The 14,485-nt window shown below is 41.2% G+C and overlaps 1 protein-coding gene across 2 annotated transcripts in view; it reads right to left on the bottom strand.

Annotated features, from left to right (window-relative positions):
• Positions 1-1,359: 1,359 nt before the first annotated feature.
• TSHZ2 (teashirt zinc finger homeobox 2) overlaps positions 1,360-14,485 on the bottom strand; it is a 222,942-nt gene continuing 209,816 nt past the window's right edge. For both annotated transcript variants that reach the window (XM_032198296.1, XM_032198297.1), the window contains exon 3: positions 1,360-3,933. Coding sequence is in view for 1 of the 2 variants with exons in the window: in XM_032198297.1 (XP_032054188.1) it covers positions 3,932-3,933 (2 nt within the window). In the remaining variant the exon portion in view is untranslated. The remainder of the gene's footprint in view (positions 3,934-14,485) is intronic.

Genomic DNA, 14,485 nt, shown 5'->3' with positions numbered 1-14,485 from the left:
TATGATTAAGGGAAGAAAAAAGACCAAAAATTAGGAAAGCAATCATCGCCCTGTGGATGTGTAAGAGTTGACACGATAGCCTGTAAAGCTGGCTTGGAAGGCCTCAACCCCTATCGTGTTAATATATAATTATTGATTTTTAAAATGACTTGTTATATCCTCCCTGATCTCTAAAAAAGCTCGGAAGGTCAGTCTTGTAAATACTTTTACAAGTAGGTAATAAAAATCATGATGAAGTTGCATTGACAAGTAATTACTGGCTAGGTTTGTTAGCAGATTCTCAAAGATTTTTTTTTTTAAACCAACAATTATTATTGCACTAATGACAGCCATTTTTAAAGTTAAGTGTCCTTCTCCCTCTCAGCTGAAATAATAAGGGCCTGGAAAAAACACCTGAGACTGATATACTGAAATTCTTATATATTAGGCTCCAAAGAGATGCTAATTTTTTCTCTTCCTTTTAAAATAAAATACATATTTTTAAGGTGATATGGCTTATTTTGACCAGGAAGGGAGCTCCGGTTTCTGAATAAATCTCTCAAAGCAGTGTATAAGGGTAACAATTCTTACTGCTTTATTGCAGTGCAAGAGCATAAACAGCTTGGATATGTGGTGTATCAATATGCCACTTGTTAATAAGCAAGGATGTGAATCATAAATATTCGGCTGTTTGATCACCAGGCTTTTAATTAATGTTTTGATGATCTCCAATAAGAATAAAAGTCAGAACGATAGATATTGAGTAGATACGACAGAGAAAAGATGCAATGATTTTCTATGTTACCTGATTTATATGACAGATAAACTATCAACTCATCCAGTTTCATACACAGAAAGAGAGAGAAGAGACGTACATTTTCTTTTTTTTATATCTTATTGTAAAAAAAAAAAAAAAAAAAAGAAAAAAAAAAAAAAAAGAATCACTTAATTCAAATGTGTATCTAAAATGTTCCCAGAGGACTGCGATGCAGGCAAAATAATCAAGGTTTAGCACTGTGTAATAAAGGTTTGTGGCTGGATTTTAAATAAGCAGCTGTTCCTGCACTCGCCTGTGCTGGAGCAAAGCTTCTTGTGCAAAGCAAGGTGCTGGGTGGGTCAGCCCTGTGTGGGGGGAGCAGTCCTCCACAAAACTTGGAGCTCTCCAGCCCTGAGGTCCCCAGGGGCCAATAGAGCATGGCTGGAGGCAGGGGATTGGATGCTGTTTCCGTCCTTCACCAGGAGTGAACCCCATACCTGCTACAGGCACCAGGAAAGCCTCCCTGCTGCCAGAACTGAGCAGCAGGTGCCCTGAGGAGCCCCAGTGCCAAATGCCATAGGCTTTGGGGTATGCCAGAATGATCCAATTTTTTATTTTTTTTATTTTTTTTTTTTCTGGAATGTATAAAAGCTTGGGAAAGGAGCACGGATAGAGAATGGCTCACGGTTTCTCCCGGGTGGCATTTTGTCACGGTGCTGCCTTTGGGCCCATGCTGCAGGCCCTCACCTTGCGTAACTTCACTTAATAACTCCAAACTGGGCTGTGCAATTTAACAGCTTCTGAGGAGCTTGATGCTAATGCATTGATTTCGCTTTAATAGAATTTTGTTGTCAATGGACGGCGCTCAGCACGGTGCAGGCTTCAATCTTAACCCATCTGAAGGCTCTGCTCGTTTCCAGTTGAGCTCCGTTCATTTCCAGTTGAATAGGTTAAGCAAAGACAGACCTCACTGTTCTCAATTCACTTTATGATCCTCCCATCATAAAAAATAATATCAGCACCTTGCTTTTCATGTCAGAACTACATTTGAGCTGCTATTCCCTATGCCCATGAGTAAATCCCATAAAAGCCGCCCCGTTGTACTGTCGCTATTTTTCCTTGTGGATGATTGATTGATGGATGAGTGCTGACACTTCAATGAAGCTATTTCGACTGCCATCTCAATCCGATGATGTGAGGGGTATATTTTCTGTCCATGCCTCATTACTTCAGAATGACATTCCTGGAACTTCATTTACTTTTTCCCTCCTTCCCTCAAGCGCCATATTTTTTCCCATCTAGGTTATGCATGCCATAAAAAAAGCAATTTGCTATTATATGTGGCATAAGGGCAACACTTTCCCTAGGAGGTAAATAAGAAGGGCCTTTTTTTCTCCTCCATGTTGAGTTTAGGGATCATGTCAAAATTTCCCAAACATTGCCAAAAACGGCCCTTCTGCACAAGCAGTAGGGAATAGGGTAAACATGTTTAGCCTGATTTTGTGAATGCTGCGCTTCAGTTTTAGCCTTGAATGTCTAAAATAAAATAAGAGTAAAAGACACCCCAAAGCCCTCTCTTCTATGAGAAAGATCCTATTCTCAAATTGTGCCTAGCATACTTTGAATATTTCATTTGTAATGGAATAGTGTTTACAACTGGATCCAGACTTATTTTTCCCTCGAGACTGGGGAAAGTTCATCGTTAAATGCAGAGATGGATTTGTCTACTGGAGGTTGCTTGAGTTGCAAGGAAATGCTCAGCTGGAGTAAACAGGGCTGCGCCTGGTTTTCCAAACAGTGCACTAGGTAACACAGGGCTCGTGTCATTAGCATATCCGGGAAGATTTTGCGAGTTGACTCAGGACCCGATTTTAATCTGTGTAATACAGTATTCCCGTTAATAATAATATATAATTAAGACATCCGTTAAAAATCCATAACGTTAATTTAATGGAGAAAATCTAATACAGTTCTATTGGAATTTTTACGTTAAATTAACTTTAACGGGCTTTTAATGGATGTCTTAATTAGATCTCATTATTAACGTGAATATTCCACAAATTAAAATTGGGACCTCAAAGTTTTAATGAAAAAAGTTACAAGCACAAATCCGAAATTGCCATCTTCTCAGGCCCCTGCCCACCAGGTCCTGGCTGACTTGCAGAAGGATGCGCGGTCCAGGCAAACTGCACGGGCAGGGGGACAGCGTGCAGACCAGATTCTGATCTCGTCTGTGATGGTGTAAATCTAAAGTGACTCCACTGACTCCAACAGAAATAATCAGATTTACACCCACCTAACTGAGAAAGGAATTGTACTTTATTCTCTTATATCTATATATAGATATTTATATAGTGATATTTATATATAGATATACCTATATTCATATAATGTTCAATAATCTAACAATAGTACTTTTGTTAAAAATCACTCCATCGCATGTCTTGTCATAAACCATAATGGAGATTTAAATATATATATATATCTGAGGAATAAAACAAACTGAAAATAATCCATTTTAAACAAATCTTTGGCAGCAACATGGTTAAGCATAACTATTTGAACAACTTGCACAGAAGATTAACATTGTTCAGAGGTTTTTTGGCTCAGAATCTGTTTTAACTTAATAATTCTTGTACTTACGGTGATGTATTGATCCCTAGTGCAATGACTGGATTGGGCAACCCAGGTGCAACAGTAATAGCTGCACTGAATAGAAACATTTCCTTTAGACAAACTATCCCAAAGGGGTTATAAATAGGAAATGGACATTACCATGAAAAGTAAAGCTTCCAATGTGACTGCATCTTGTGTAGCACACTTGGACATTAAACTATGAAGATTTTTTTTTTTCCTGTCAAGTGTTACAAATTGACGAAATAAGTACATCAATGTTCCCAGTCATTATCTTACTTCAGTGGCACTTTGTTTTAGTGACAGCAAAAAGGGACAGTGGAGACCAGACAGCCCCAGTGCAGTTTATCAATGAAAATCTAATATCGTCCATAAGCAGGGGAGTGGAAATCAATACTTCATTACCAAATTGTTAGTGAGGATGAAGAAGAATAGCTGGAGTTTTTTTTGGCAGTCTTCTCGGTCCGGGTTGCTGTGAGTTCAATGTCAGAATCGGAGTGACGTGCGGAGACGGGCTGGGTGCGGGAAGCCTGGGCTGGAGAGCTGGAACTAAGGCATTTGTCCTGCAAGCAGAAGAAGAGTAACTAGTGTTACCAGGCTTTTAATCATGAGTCCAGATTTTATTGAATATGGACTTTTTTATCAAGAGAAATTCTGGAACTGAGTCAGCTTTGCTTTACATTTTCTGCCCATAGGCTCGCAAAAAGGCAAGGACACAGAAGAGGGAAGAAACCCCCAGTTCCTTAAGCCTATAATGACGCTGGGATTAGAGGGTAAACTCCAGCTGATGCAGGTCTGCCAGGTCCTGTGGGTGTGCTACTATGCTTTTCCCTCATGTTTCCTAAACCTGGTCAATACAAAGAGTCTCATTTTACAGCTGGTCAAGAATCTGCTCTGAAATCATCAGGGTGAACTGGACATCTTGGTACCCACATTGTGCTTGCATTCTTGGACTACTGCTGTGCTATTTGTGGTCGTTGTGGCACCTCCCCTCCCCAGCATCATGAGCTGCTGTTCTTCCGTGTGGACCTTTCCTGTTCTGCAGGGACTAAAAGTGCTAAGTGGCTCTAGTTGTGAAGTTACTTCCACACAGAGATGGAGGGTGCTTGTTTTATTTCATTCAAGATGTGGGTTTAAAAGTTCAGCCCGAAGTTAAGTTCTGTTTTGCTCATAACCTGGGGGAAAGATAGATACTGAGAAAAGCAGTAGAGGAAAAAAAAAAAAAAAGGGGGGGGGGGGGGGGAATAAGGTGAGAAATGAGTCAGGCAATAAGTAGAATGAAAGCCAATCTGGAGAGAGCACAGGAAAGAAAAAAAAAAAAAAAAAAAAAAAAAAAAGACCAGCAGTGGGCAAAGAGGCGGGCAAAGAGAAATATGTTACTGAAAAATATACTATCTGTTCAAGGGCATGCATGTTTCAGCAAACACAACTCAAACCCTGAGGTGTGTTTCCAGTATGCCAGCTAAATCAACTGGAAATTCAGTAGTAGCTTTATTTAAAGTAAAATAAACACAGCTTTTCAAAAAAATTCCACATGAAAACAGAAAAGTCTATTGAGTCCTTTTTATTTAGTTTTAATCTGGTTTGTTTTACAATATCTTCACCCTTTCAGTTTTCACAGTGATGCTGAGTTTTGCATTGGCAACCCAGACCTGCTATGGAGAAACTGTTGGAAGGAAAGAAGAGGTTTGGCAGCTAAATGTAGAGATTTTTTGGCACCTGAGAATGCATGGAAGTCCATTTGAAACTGTGGCGAATACCTTAGATCATTATTCCCACTTAAAAAAATATTAAAAGCAATCCATGTTGACACTTTAAAATGTTGTCTTTAGGTTTCAGAGGTAACGCTCCAGAGCAATTCACACTTTGCAAAGCTATTATTTTTCACTGTGAAAGGACAAAGCTCTGTCAGTTTACACCTTGATCAAGTTTTAAAGCAGCCCAGAAGCCTTGCTGTTGTAAAGCCTGGAGGCGAAGCACCGCCGTGGTGTGAGCTGGAGCTGCTTCCGTGGCCAAGTTCACAGCTGCAGGCTTGCCCCCTGCAAATGGTCTGAGCACAGCCTGCAGCAGTGTCACAGGCAGTTGACTTTTTACCTATCTGAGTGGGTTTTGCAGCCCTCTCCAGGATGGAAAACTCCCTGTGATATGGCACTGAGCTCCTACCTTGGGCTCCCACCAAGCTCTGATGGCAGAGCATCTGCCTGAGGGATGGGTGTAGGAAACACCCGGGGCTGCTCCTGGTCCTGCCCAGGCAGCATTAGTGGCTGCAGTGAGCAGATTGGTGTGGGAGCAATAACTCTTGATTAATTCAGTTCTGCCTCCCGAATGCCATTAGGGCAATAAAGCAGCATGTAGTGTTACTGAAAGTGCTAAGTCTGGGCAGGAGGCTTCGTTTGAAGGAAAGTAATGGCAGAGCACTGGTTCCCTGCCAGTGGGAAATATTTATCCAGGGCTTGGACTGGAGAACTGAGCAGCCTGACGGCCTCCTGCCTCCTTTTCTTTTTCACTTTGTCTAGAGGAAGGTCTTAAACTTCTGTGCTAGACCAGCAGCGAAATCAGCTTAGCAATATTTAGTTTCACACTGCTCTAAAAGCTGTTTGTGACCATTGTGTAAACTTCTGGGGCTCAGCGTCCGTACACTTGACTAATGGTGACATCCATGCGTGACTGAAATCAATTGGGATTGGCATTGATTTCAGCGGGGTAAGTACTTCACCCCCAGGTCTCTTGCCCAACTAAAGGCTTCATCCTCTGTTTTTATTTATTTATTTATTTTATCTTTTTGCATCGTTGTCACTGCAGGCTGGGACAGGACTTTGGGAAATTAATTAGTGGGAGGCCTGATCAATAAGGGTCATAGTTTATGTATTTCATTATCAAGTCTCTAAGAGATTCAGGGAGTATGTGGAGAGTTTGTCACTCGCAGTCTAGGGCACAGCAGCCTGGTGTTCAAACAGCACTCGATGGGCAAAGTTTAGTGCTTTCTGGGCAATTATTGTAATGTAGCTCAACCTGTTCTATAAAGAAAACTCTACCATTTAAATTACATCACAAAAATGCAATGGAGGGTGTTCATTATGCTGGCCTTGCACAGCATATGTGAAATACCAGATGCAGATACTGAAGCTTTGCTTTTATTTAACATTAATTATCAAGCCATCAACAGAAGGAAAAAGTTGTATCTCTTGCAACGTGGATGTGTCAGGACTCACAAGCATCGTCCCGCTCCTTGTCCACAGCATGGCTACCCTCTCCTCCTTCAAACCTCACTGTAAAAACACAGCCATGAAACTTCTGAAGCAGGGACTCTCGAGAATGTCCTCGAGAATGTCTCTCAAGAATGTCCTCCCAAGTCCTTCGCTTGGGGTTTGCTGCCATAGTTTGCTTTTTGGGGTCTGCAGGAGAGCATTGGCCACTTCAGTGGCATTGCCAGAGGTGTGATGCTACCCTAGATCCAGTCAGATGACAGCAGGTCCATGTGCTTACAATGTTCTTATTTTATATAGTTTTTCCTTCCAGATCTTTGCTAATATCATTTTATCATCCTCTATTAGCTTAGTGGGATATTAAAAATGACAATATGTATCTGTCATCCACCAACCAAAGTCCACAGTCTCAAAATCTTTTTGTGCTGCAGCTGTACCTATAGTAATAAATTGCAGGACTCCTTAAAAGGCCAAATGGAAAGGCGCAGACAGTCCCTTTGTGGTTACCAAACATGTTATCTCTAGATGTCATTTTTGACCTACTTTTGCTAGATTTTTACAGCAGCATAAAATCTATCCCTTGAAGATCATCGTCACATACACAATACCTAGACAGGGACAAAAAGTAAATCTGAGTATATTTTGTTTCATTTAGGGCTCCTCTCACCATGAATTACAATATTACAGACTCTAAATGTGTTCTCGTTACCCATAATTATAACTAAAATGATATCAATCTAAACAGTAACTACTCAAATGATTCATCCTGACTGTAAGGAGCATGCTCTCTAAGTTGTGCCTGCCCATCCATTTTAAAGCCTTGCGGCAGAAACAGCTTTCCAGAAGGTCATTTAACAGCACATTAAATAAATAAATAGAACATATTTATTTCAGAAAACACATTCGAATAGGAAAGGAAAGCATTTTGGGAGAGGTAAGAATAACCCTTGTGAAATCTAATACTTTCTGCTCTTCTTTGTTCTTGCGGAGGGTGCAGTACCCACCCAAACCCACGCAGAGACCCCTACGTGATGTTTGTAGGAAGGGGGCCCTAACGTGCTCCGTCCTGAAGGGTGCTGTGCCAAGAAGCTGTGCTGTGCAGGACACAGAGTTTGCAGGCAGCTGCTCCCCAGCAGCCAGCAGAAGAGTGCAGGAAAAAAGGACACCCCTATCATTATGACCCACCAGCAAGTGCCCGAGCCCCTGGTGTCCCTGCAGGACACACCAGACCCTGTGTGTTCAGCCTGTGCCATCAGGCACACAGAGAGGAGGGTGAGAAACAGGTCTCCTTTGTTGTACAATGTGTTTCTGTCCCATGATCTAAGCTTGTGAGAATGCAGGACAAGATAATGGAAAAGAAATGTGGGCTCTAGCTCAGATGTTCCCGGGGTGTGTCTGCTGAATGCGAAATAACGCCCAGGTGGAGGAATTTCGAGACCGCATTGTCTGGGATGGTGAAAGCTACATTTAATAAAAACTTGAAGCCATTACATTCTATTTGTCTCAGAAATCTCTTTGTTGAGGATACTTTGTTAAGAGGCTAAGGCCAAAGGCAAATAAAAGACCTCTGGACTTCAGTAGCAAGTCTTATTTGCAGCTGTTGTGAAACACCTTGCTGCAGGAGGTCAGTGAAGTTGTGTGACTTGCATCAGCTGGCCTACTCCAACAGTTGGGGTATAAAGGAAAGATCTCATTTAAATCTGTCAAAAGAAACCCATCATTTTCTGAGTCCCTTCTTTTCAGAAGCTTCTGACATCTGCGCAGGAAGTTTTGTATGCCTTCATTTTCTTAGCTGTGACCCGGGTTGAAGAAGACCCTTAACCACGTGCCAATTTCCAGTGTGCATGGTGCAGCAACCATGGTTATCTGGCTCTGTGGGCAGCTGTGGGCTGACCCTACCAAACACCATGACTGGGCAGTGCAGGTACAGAAATGGTGACATTTTAGGGATATGCCTCTGCATGCATCTGTGTGAACCAGGCATGCCACTGAGGCCTCAGGAAAATGCAAGAATCCCTCTACATATGCATTATATGCTATATATATATACATGTATAAATATATAAATATATATATAAATATATATGTCCCTTTATATGGGCAAGTATTTATATAAATTTCCAGACAAGACACAGCCCAGTCAGAGCTACTGTGTGCAGCCGTGCCCAGCTCACTAGGGTTACCAGACGTCCCTGAACAAATACAGCTAGATCCTGCAAATCCACCTGAACAACACAGCTCACGAAAATGCTGACATCTGCCCTCCCCAGAGGGCAGGCAGTTTCTTCTGCGAGTGACTAGAAAAGGATCCAGGAGGGTGTGAAAGCAAGGAGCACTGAGATGCCTGACCCAAGGGCAGCCCCGGTCCTCCCTCCACGTGCAACCATCAAACTGCCCATGGGACTGTGCCATGAGTCAGACTGGGGGGGATTTAGGCTGGAAAACATTAGCGAGAAGAGGTTTTTTTTTTTTTTTTTTTAATGTTGACTCAGATTTAAAATCGGGGCCTGCGACTCCCCATGTTTTCACAGATACATGGAGAAATCTTGGGCTTGTGGAAAGAGTGGGATTTCTGCCACTTGTGTTGCAAAAGGTCAGGATTCACCTCTGATCTCATCTAGGTGCTTGAGGTGATGTGGGATACATGAGTTCAGCAACAAAAAGGAGTACCTGTGGCATCTAAGAGGCACAAAGAAATACCCTGACACTGAACCAGTCCCTCCCAATTGCTTGTGCACACACAGACTCAGTACAGAGATACCCGGAAGGATCACAGGCTTGTAAAGGCAAAGAATAGAGAACATTTTGTTGTTGTTGTTTTCTTTTCTTTTCTTTTTTTTTTTTTTTTTCCTTATAAATAAAGTATAGTCATCAAATCACAATGTATTTGAGAGCACATTATTGACAGCCTATTCTTGGAAGGAAAAAATGTGGATTTTTTGGCAAAGTTTCTCTATTTGCTAAAGATTAAATTGTTCATTGTACAGGGCACCATCTGCCCTTGGAGAGAGATTTAGTTGATGGCAGCTGCAACCAAAGTGTGGAAGATATAGCTGAATTTCTGGTTTCTTTTCAACTAGCAACTGTCATTACAGGTCACATGCAAACTGTGTCATTTTCAGTGACAAGCAGGTTCTGTAGACTAGGGTGCTCGCTACATTTTAAAATGCCACCTGTATGGATCCCAGAAGAGAAATAGCTTTTGTAATGCACCTTGAAAAAAGTGGATTTACAGCAGATAAGACAAAGCAGTTATGGTTCGACTGTCCAGACACTGGCAGTGGGTAGGAGCTGGGTTAGCATCCAAGATTTGTGAAGGTAAAGCTGGGTGGATGTCAGGATGTGTTGGCAGGTCACAGAAAGCGAGATTTCCCCAAGTAATTTGGGGACTTAAAAAGGCCGAATTGTCCTCTGCAAGTGTTTACTCAACTGCTGCATAATTCCTCAATTGTCTCGTGATGTAGCTCCTGATTAGACTAAACCTCACAGTTTTTTTCAGTTCTGGAGAGAATTTCTTAATCCTTACACTGGAGGCTGTCGTGGTGGGATTTCTCCCCAGCCCACTTACTGGGCTGTGCCATTACAATCGCTGGATTCATTGCTGGAGTAAAGGGTGCTGGAGAGCAGGGAGACGCTGAGTTCCTCTCTCGACTTTCAGAACTATTATGATATTTTCCATAACTTGTCACTGGCTAAAACAAACACCTCTGGAAAGGAATTTGTACCTCTTTGTGCCCCCCCATCCCCCCGGACACCACAACCATCTGCAGGAGAGTTGCATTCCCTTTCTCCCGTGAACAAAACAGGAGAGGAGAAGTTAAGAGCACACCGGTATGTTTTATTAGAACTAAGAAACAAAGAGAAACAAAAAAGCAAACCCAAACCTCTTCCCTTTCATCCCTGCCTTGCTATGAAAGTGCCTTCATATTTGCAGGCTTGCTGACAATATTTCAGAATGGTACATCACACACAGCCTCCTCGGGAACAGCAGACATTGTCAGTGCTGCGAGACAACTGCTCGCTGGATTGTACTTCACAAAGATTCGGTATAAAGCATTTCTTTAGAAAAAAGATTTTTGAAATTTGTGAGTCTCACAGCTTTTCAGACAAGGATGAGTTCTGGTTAATTTTCTTCTGATGATTTCCACATTTTCTGCAAGAAAAACAACTGTGACTATAGCCTTAAGACAGCCTGAACTAGTTGTAACACGCCTGGATATAGGAAAACATTTTCATGTGAAAGAAGTTGCAGGACATAAATTTGTTCTCCAGTTTATTCTGTTCAGTTTAACTTTCAGGTCTCCTATGCAATTTTGTCATGGTGGAATGGGATCATGTTTTGAAGCAGAAACTGATACTGCTGGCAAATCTTTAATAAATCTGGTCTGATTAAATCTATATTTTTGGATAAAAGTTTTTTTTTTTTTTTTTTTCTTCTAAAGGACAGACTCTTTGCCTTCCCAGAAAAATACTGAGGTGCCAGTGCAGCTGTCTGACTGCTCCAGGACGTGCCCAGACCACTCAAACCATGCCTCCTAGGAGAGGCTCGTGCTTCCAGTCCTCATTTCTGCAGCAGAGCAGAAGCACCACCAGCTCTTGAGCTTTACTCAGGCAGATGCACCTACGTACACCAGTGATTTGGCTGAGCTCAAGTGTTTTCAGGATCAGGGCCTTTAAAGAAACATTTAGAAAACACTTAAAATCCGAGACTATGTCTGTCTGGGTTATTTTTTGCAGAAAGCAAAAGGGCTGCTGACATGAGTTAGTGTGCAGTATACTGGCTTCCCTTTCTTTGTGAGGAATCACTTAAAACGCAAATTCCCACCTTAAAAGCCAAACCAGTGTGCTCAGTGCACTACAAGTAAATCACCTACATCGTGGTGCCAGAGCTGCACATGCTCTTCTGTTGCTGATTTATCTACAGAATATATCACATGCCAGTTACTTGAATTAGGATCATGGGGAGAAGGGAATCATTAGAGAGTCGGAGAAACTCTAAAGCATAAAGAAAACTTCTCTGTTTGTCTCCTCTACGATGCCTGTTTTATTTCCTCTTCATGCACTGACAGCACTGATGAAGCAATGGATGCTATAATCCTAAGCAATTGCTTTTGTGGGTAGCATCATTAGGGATACGAACGTTTGCTACAGCATTAGCTCTGAATTTCCTGGTCATTGCAGTGTGCTTAGTGGTGCTGGTGGGTGAATGGCACAGCCTGGATCAGGGATTTCACTATTGGTTATGTTTCCTTTGCTATCAGGGTGCCTCGAAAAGCCAGGTAAATTAGACTTGGAGAAAGGGACACTGCATCTTTGAGTAATGAGGCTGGGAAACAGGGAACACATTTTCCACTAGCTCATGTCTCACTGTATGGCATTCCGATTTCGTGACACTTCATAATAAATCATTGCTTATCACTCACATGGGAACATAACATGGTTCAAGTTAAGATTCGTTAGTGATTGTAAAGAAGAAACATGAATTGCTCTATATCAGGGCTTTTTGATCATCTTTCTGTCCACTGCAGGCATTTTTTTTATTGTAATATTTACTGTAACTCTTGTTTAAGGCATAAATAAAAAGGAAAAGAAAGGGCAAAAAATATGAATAATGAAAATAAATTTGTCTTATTTATGTGTTTATGTAAGCATTTGGCAATTGCTTTGCACAGCAGCTTGTACTCAGTGTCAGACTGCAGCACCAACATAAGTTTCTAAAGCTGGGATTTTAAATATATACATGTATATGCATATATATATATATATATATATATAAAAGCCAATATATTCCTGTTCTGGAGAAGGTTCTAGTAGGCACAGGAGTTCCTGGAGACAATTTGCTTTTCCAAAGCTAGCACAGGTAGAAGAGTCTGGTCCTGCCCTATAGTGCTGTTCCCCCTGGATGGGCAGCACAACGGGGTGGAAAGTTGGTGGCACCAGTGGAGATGAGGGGTGGGAGAGCTGAACAGGCTCTACTCAGGGTGCATCTGGGGTATTTGCGGTCAGCCTAGTACCTGTGCCCTAGTATCCAGCAGAGGCTGGAGGAAACCGGGCTTTGTGGTCAGTGTGAGGCATATCTGAGAAGTGGGACAGCCTCGGGGCATCCTTGCTTCAGCCCCTGTCCCTGTTCCTGCAGGCAGTTCAGGGATGGCAAAACATGGGTTGGATGGGGCAGATGTTGTGGCTGCACTCAACTGCATATTCAGGCAAGCGACTCTTCTCCGTCCTTCAGGAGAACAACTTATGATCTCACTGATGACATCAGTAGTGTTTTAGGGGAACAGGAAGTTTTGTATAAATAGACTGACTAACAGAAGAAAAAGGGAGCTTGCTAAATAAAGAATTAGAGGAAATATGAGATTTTTTTCACCAAAAAACAAAACAAACAAACAAACAAAAAACAAACAAACAAACAAAAAAACACAAACAAAAGCCAAAAGCAACCATGATCTCCTCCTTCCCTTTGGTTACAAATACTTTTGTTTAAATTTGTTTTCTTTACATTTTGTGTTTGATAGTGGGAGGTACCTAAAACTCTAGGATAACCCGAGAGAAATCAGATAAGGTAAATATTTACTGCAACTAAAGCTTTGATTATTCCCCCTTCAGTAATTTGCTATTTATTATATTAATCAACTCTATAACGTGTCATGTCTACTGCTCCCTGGCTGAATAATTTCCAAAACTACAAACAGCTTTCAAGATAGTTGCCAGACAGGCGCAAATTAATACTTTCAGAAATTCTTCCTAGAAACATTCCCACGAAGAGAATTTTTCGCACCCTGTATTTGTGTAGAGGAAATAGAGTTGGGTTAAAAAAAAAATTGCCAAAGTGAGCTTTTAGTCGTTTTCAGCAATATCTTGTATGCATTTTTTCTGGTTTTATTCCAGTTGAATATTGATGTTTTATCAAAAATAACAAACACATTAATACCTTTGTTAGAATAAGTAGTCCTGTGAAATCTGAGACAAGCTGGCAAAAGAAGCAAATGTAGTTAACTGTTTGCTGCATTAGGGGCTTAATTTAGTAGTTACATAAAGAAGAGACCTGATCTGCTTTTACTGGGGCAAATAATCCCCTTGATTTGTGGGACAACTTGTCTGAGTAAAATGGCATATGACCAAGGGACAGTAAATTTAGTTGCCTGATCTGTCTGATCTCTTTCCCTGACACTCTGAATTGCAAGTATTTGTGGCTGTCCTGGCCATTGTCTTTGATCTGCAGCCTGCTCTCGTAAACTCAGTTTTCCTTCTTGTGCTCATGGTCTTGAGCTCTGGAAGACTTCCCCATACCCAGGCAGCCCCCCCCTCTTCCCCCCACTCACCCCAAAAAACAAACAAACAAACAAAAAACCCCACATATACTATAAATGCATTATGGACAAAAATGCAAAATCCTTTAAAGTTTTTAAAAGAAAATAAAAGTCTGTTCTGGTAGAGCACAACATCAGATACATTTATTATATGTTACTTTTTGCTTATGACCAGTAAGTGATTATATACAAGAATTAAACCCCCCAAGACTTGACCGAGGAAAAAGACATAGCTTTTCTAATATAAGTGGTGTAGTCTTAATCTGATCTCACTTGAAGTGGTATAGTGAATGGGATTATTCTCCATTTATTTTGGCTTATACTAAATTGGAATTTTTACCCCATAAGCTTCCTGTAATTTCTGTAAGTGGAACCGCCTTTGTCAGCATTCTTAATATTTCCCCATGGATATGGTATTAAAAAAAAAAAAAAAAGCAGCACATTTGCCCTACAATCTCATGTTTTATCCTTGAGAAATAATGCTTTATTGTAGATTTCTGTTGTTGTTTTTCCCTTTTCCATAGGAAAATGTCTTAGTAACAGTCTCAAACAGAGCCCAGAACAAGAGAGTTCATCTTCAAAATGTTAATTCTATC

Source organism: Aythya fuligula, chromosome 16 (genome assembly GCF_009819795.1).
Source record: "Aythya fuligula isolate bAytFul2 chromosome 16, bAytFul2.pri, whole genome shotgun sequence".
Lineage (NCBI taxonomy): Eukaryota > Metazoa > Chordata > Aves > Anseriformes > Anatidae > Aythya > Aythya fuligula.
The sequence above is the reverse complement of the archived record's forward strand: the minus strand, read 5'-3'. Positions and strand labels throughout refer to the sequence as shown.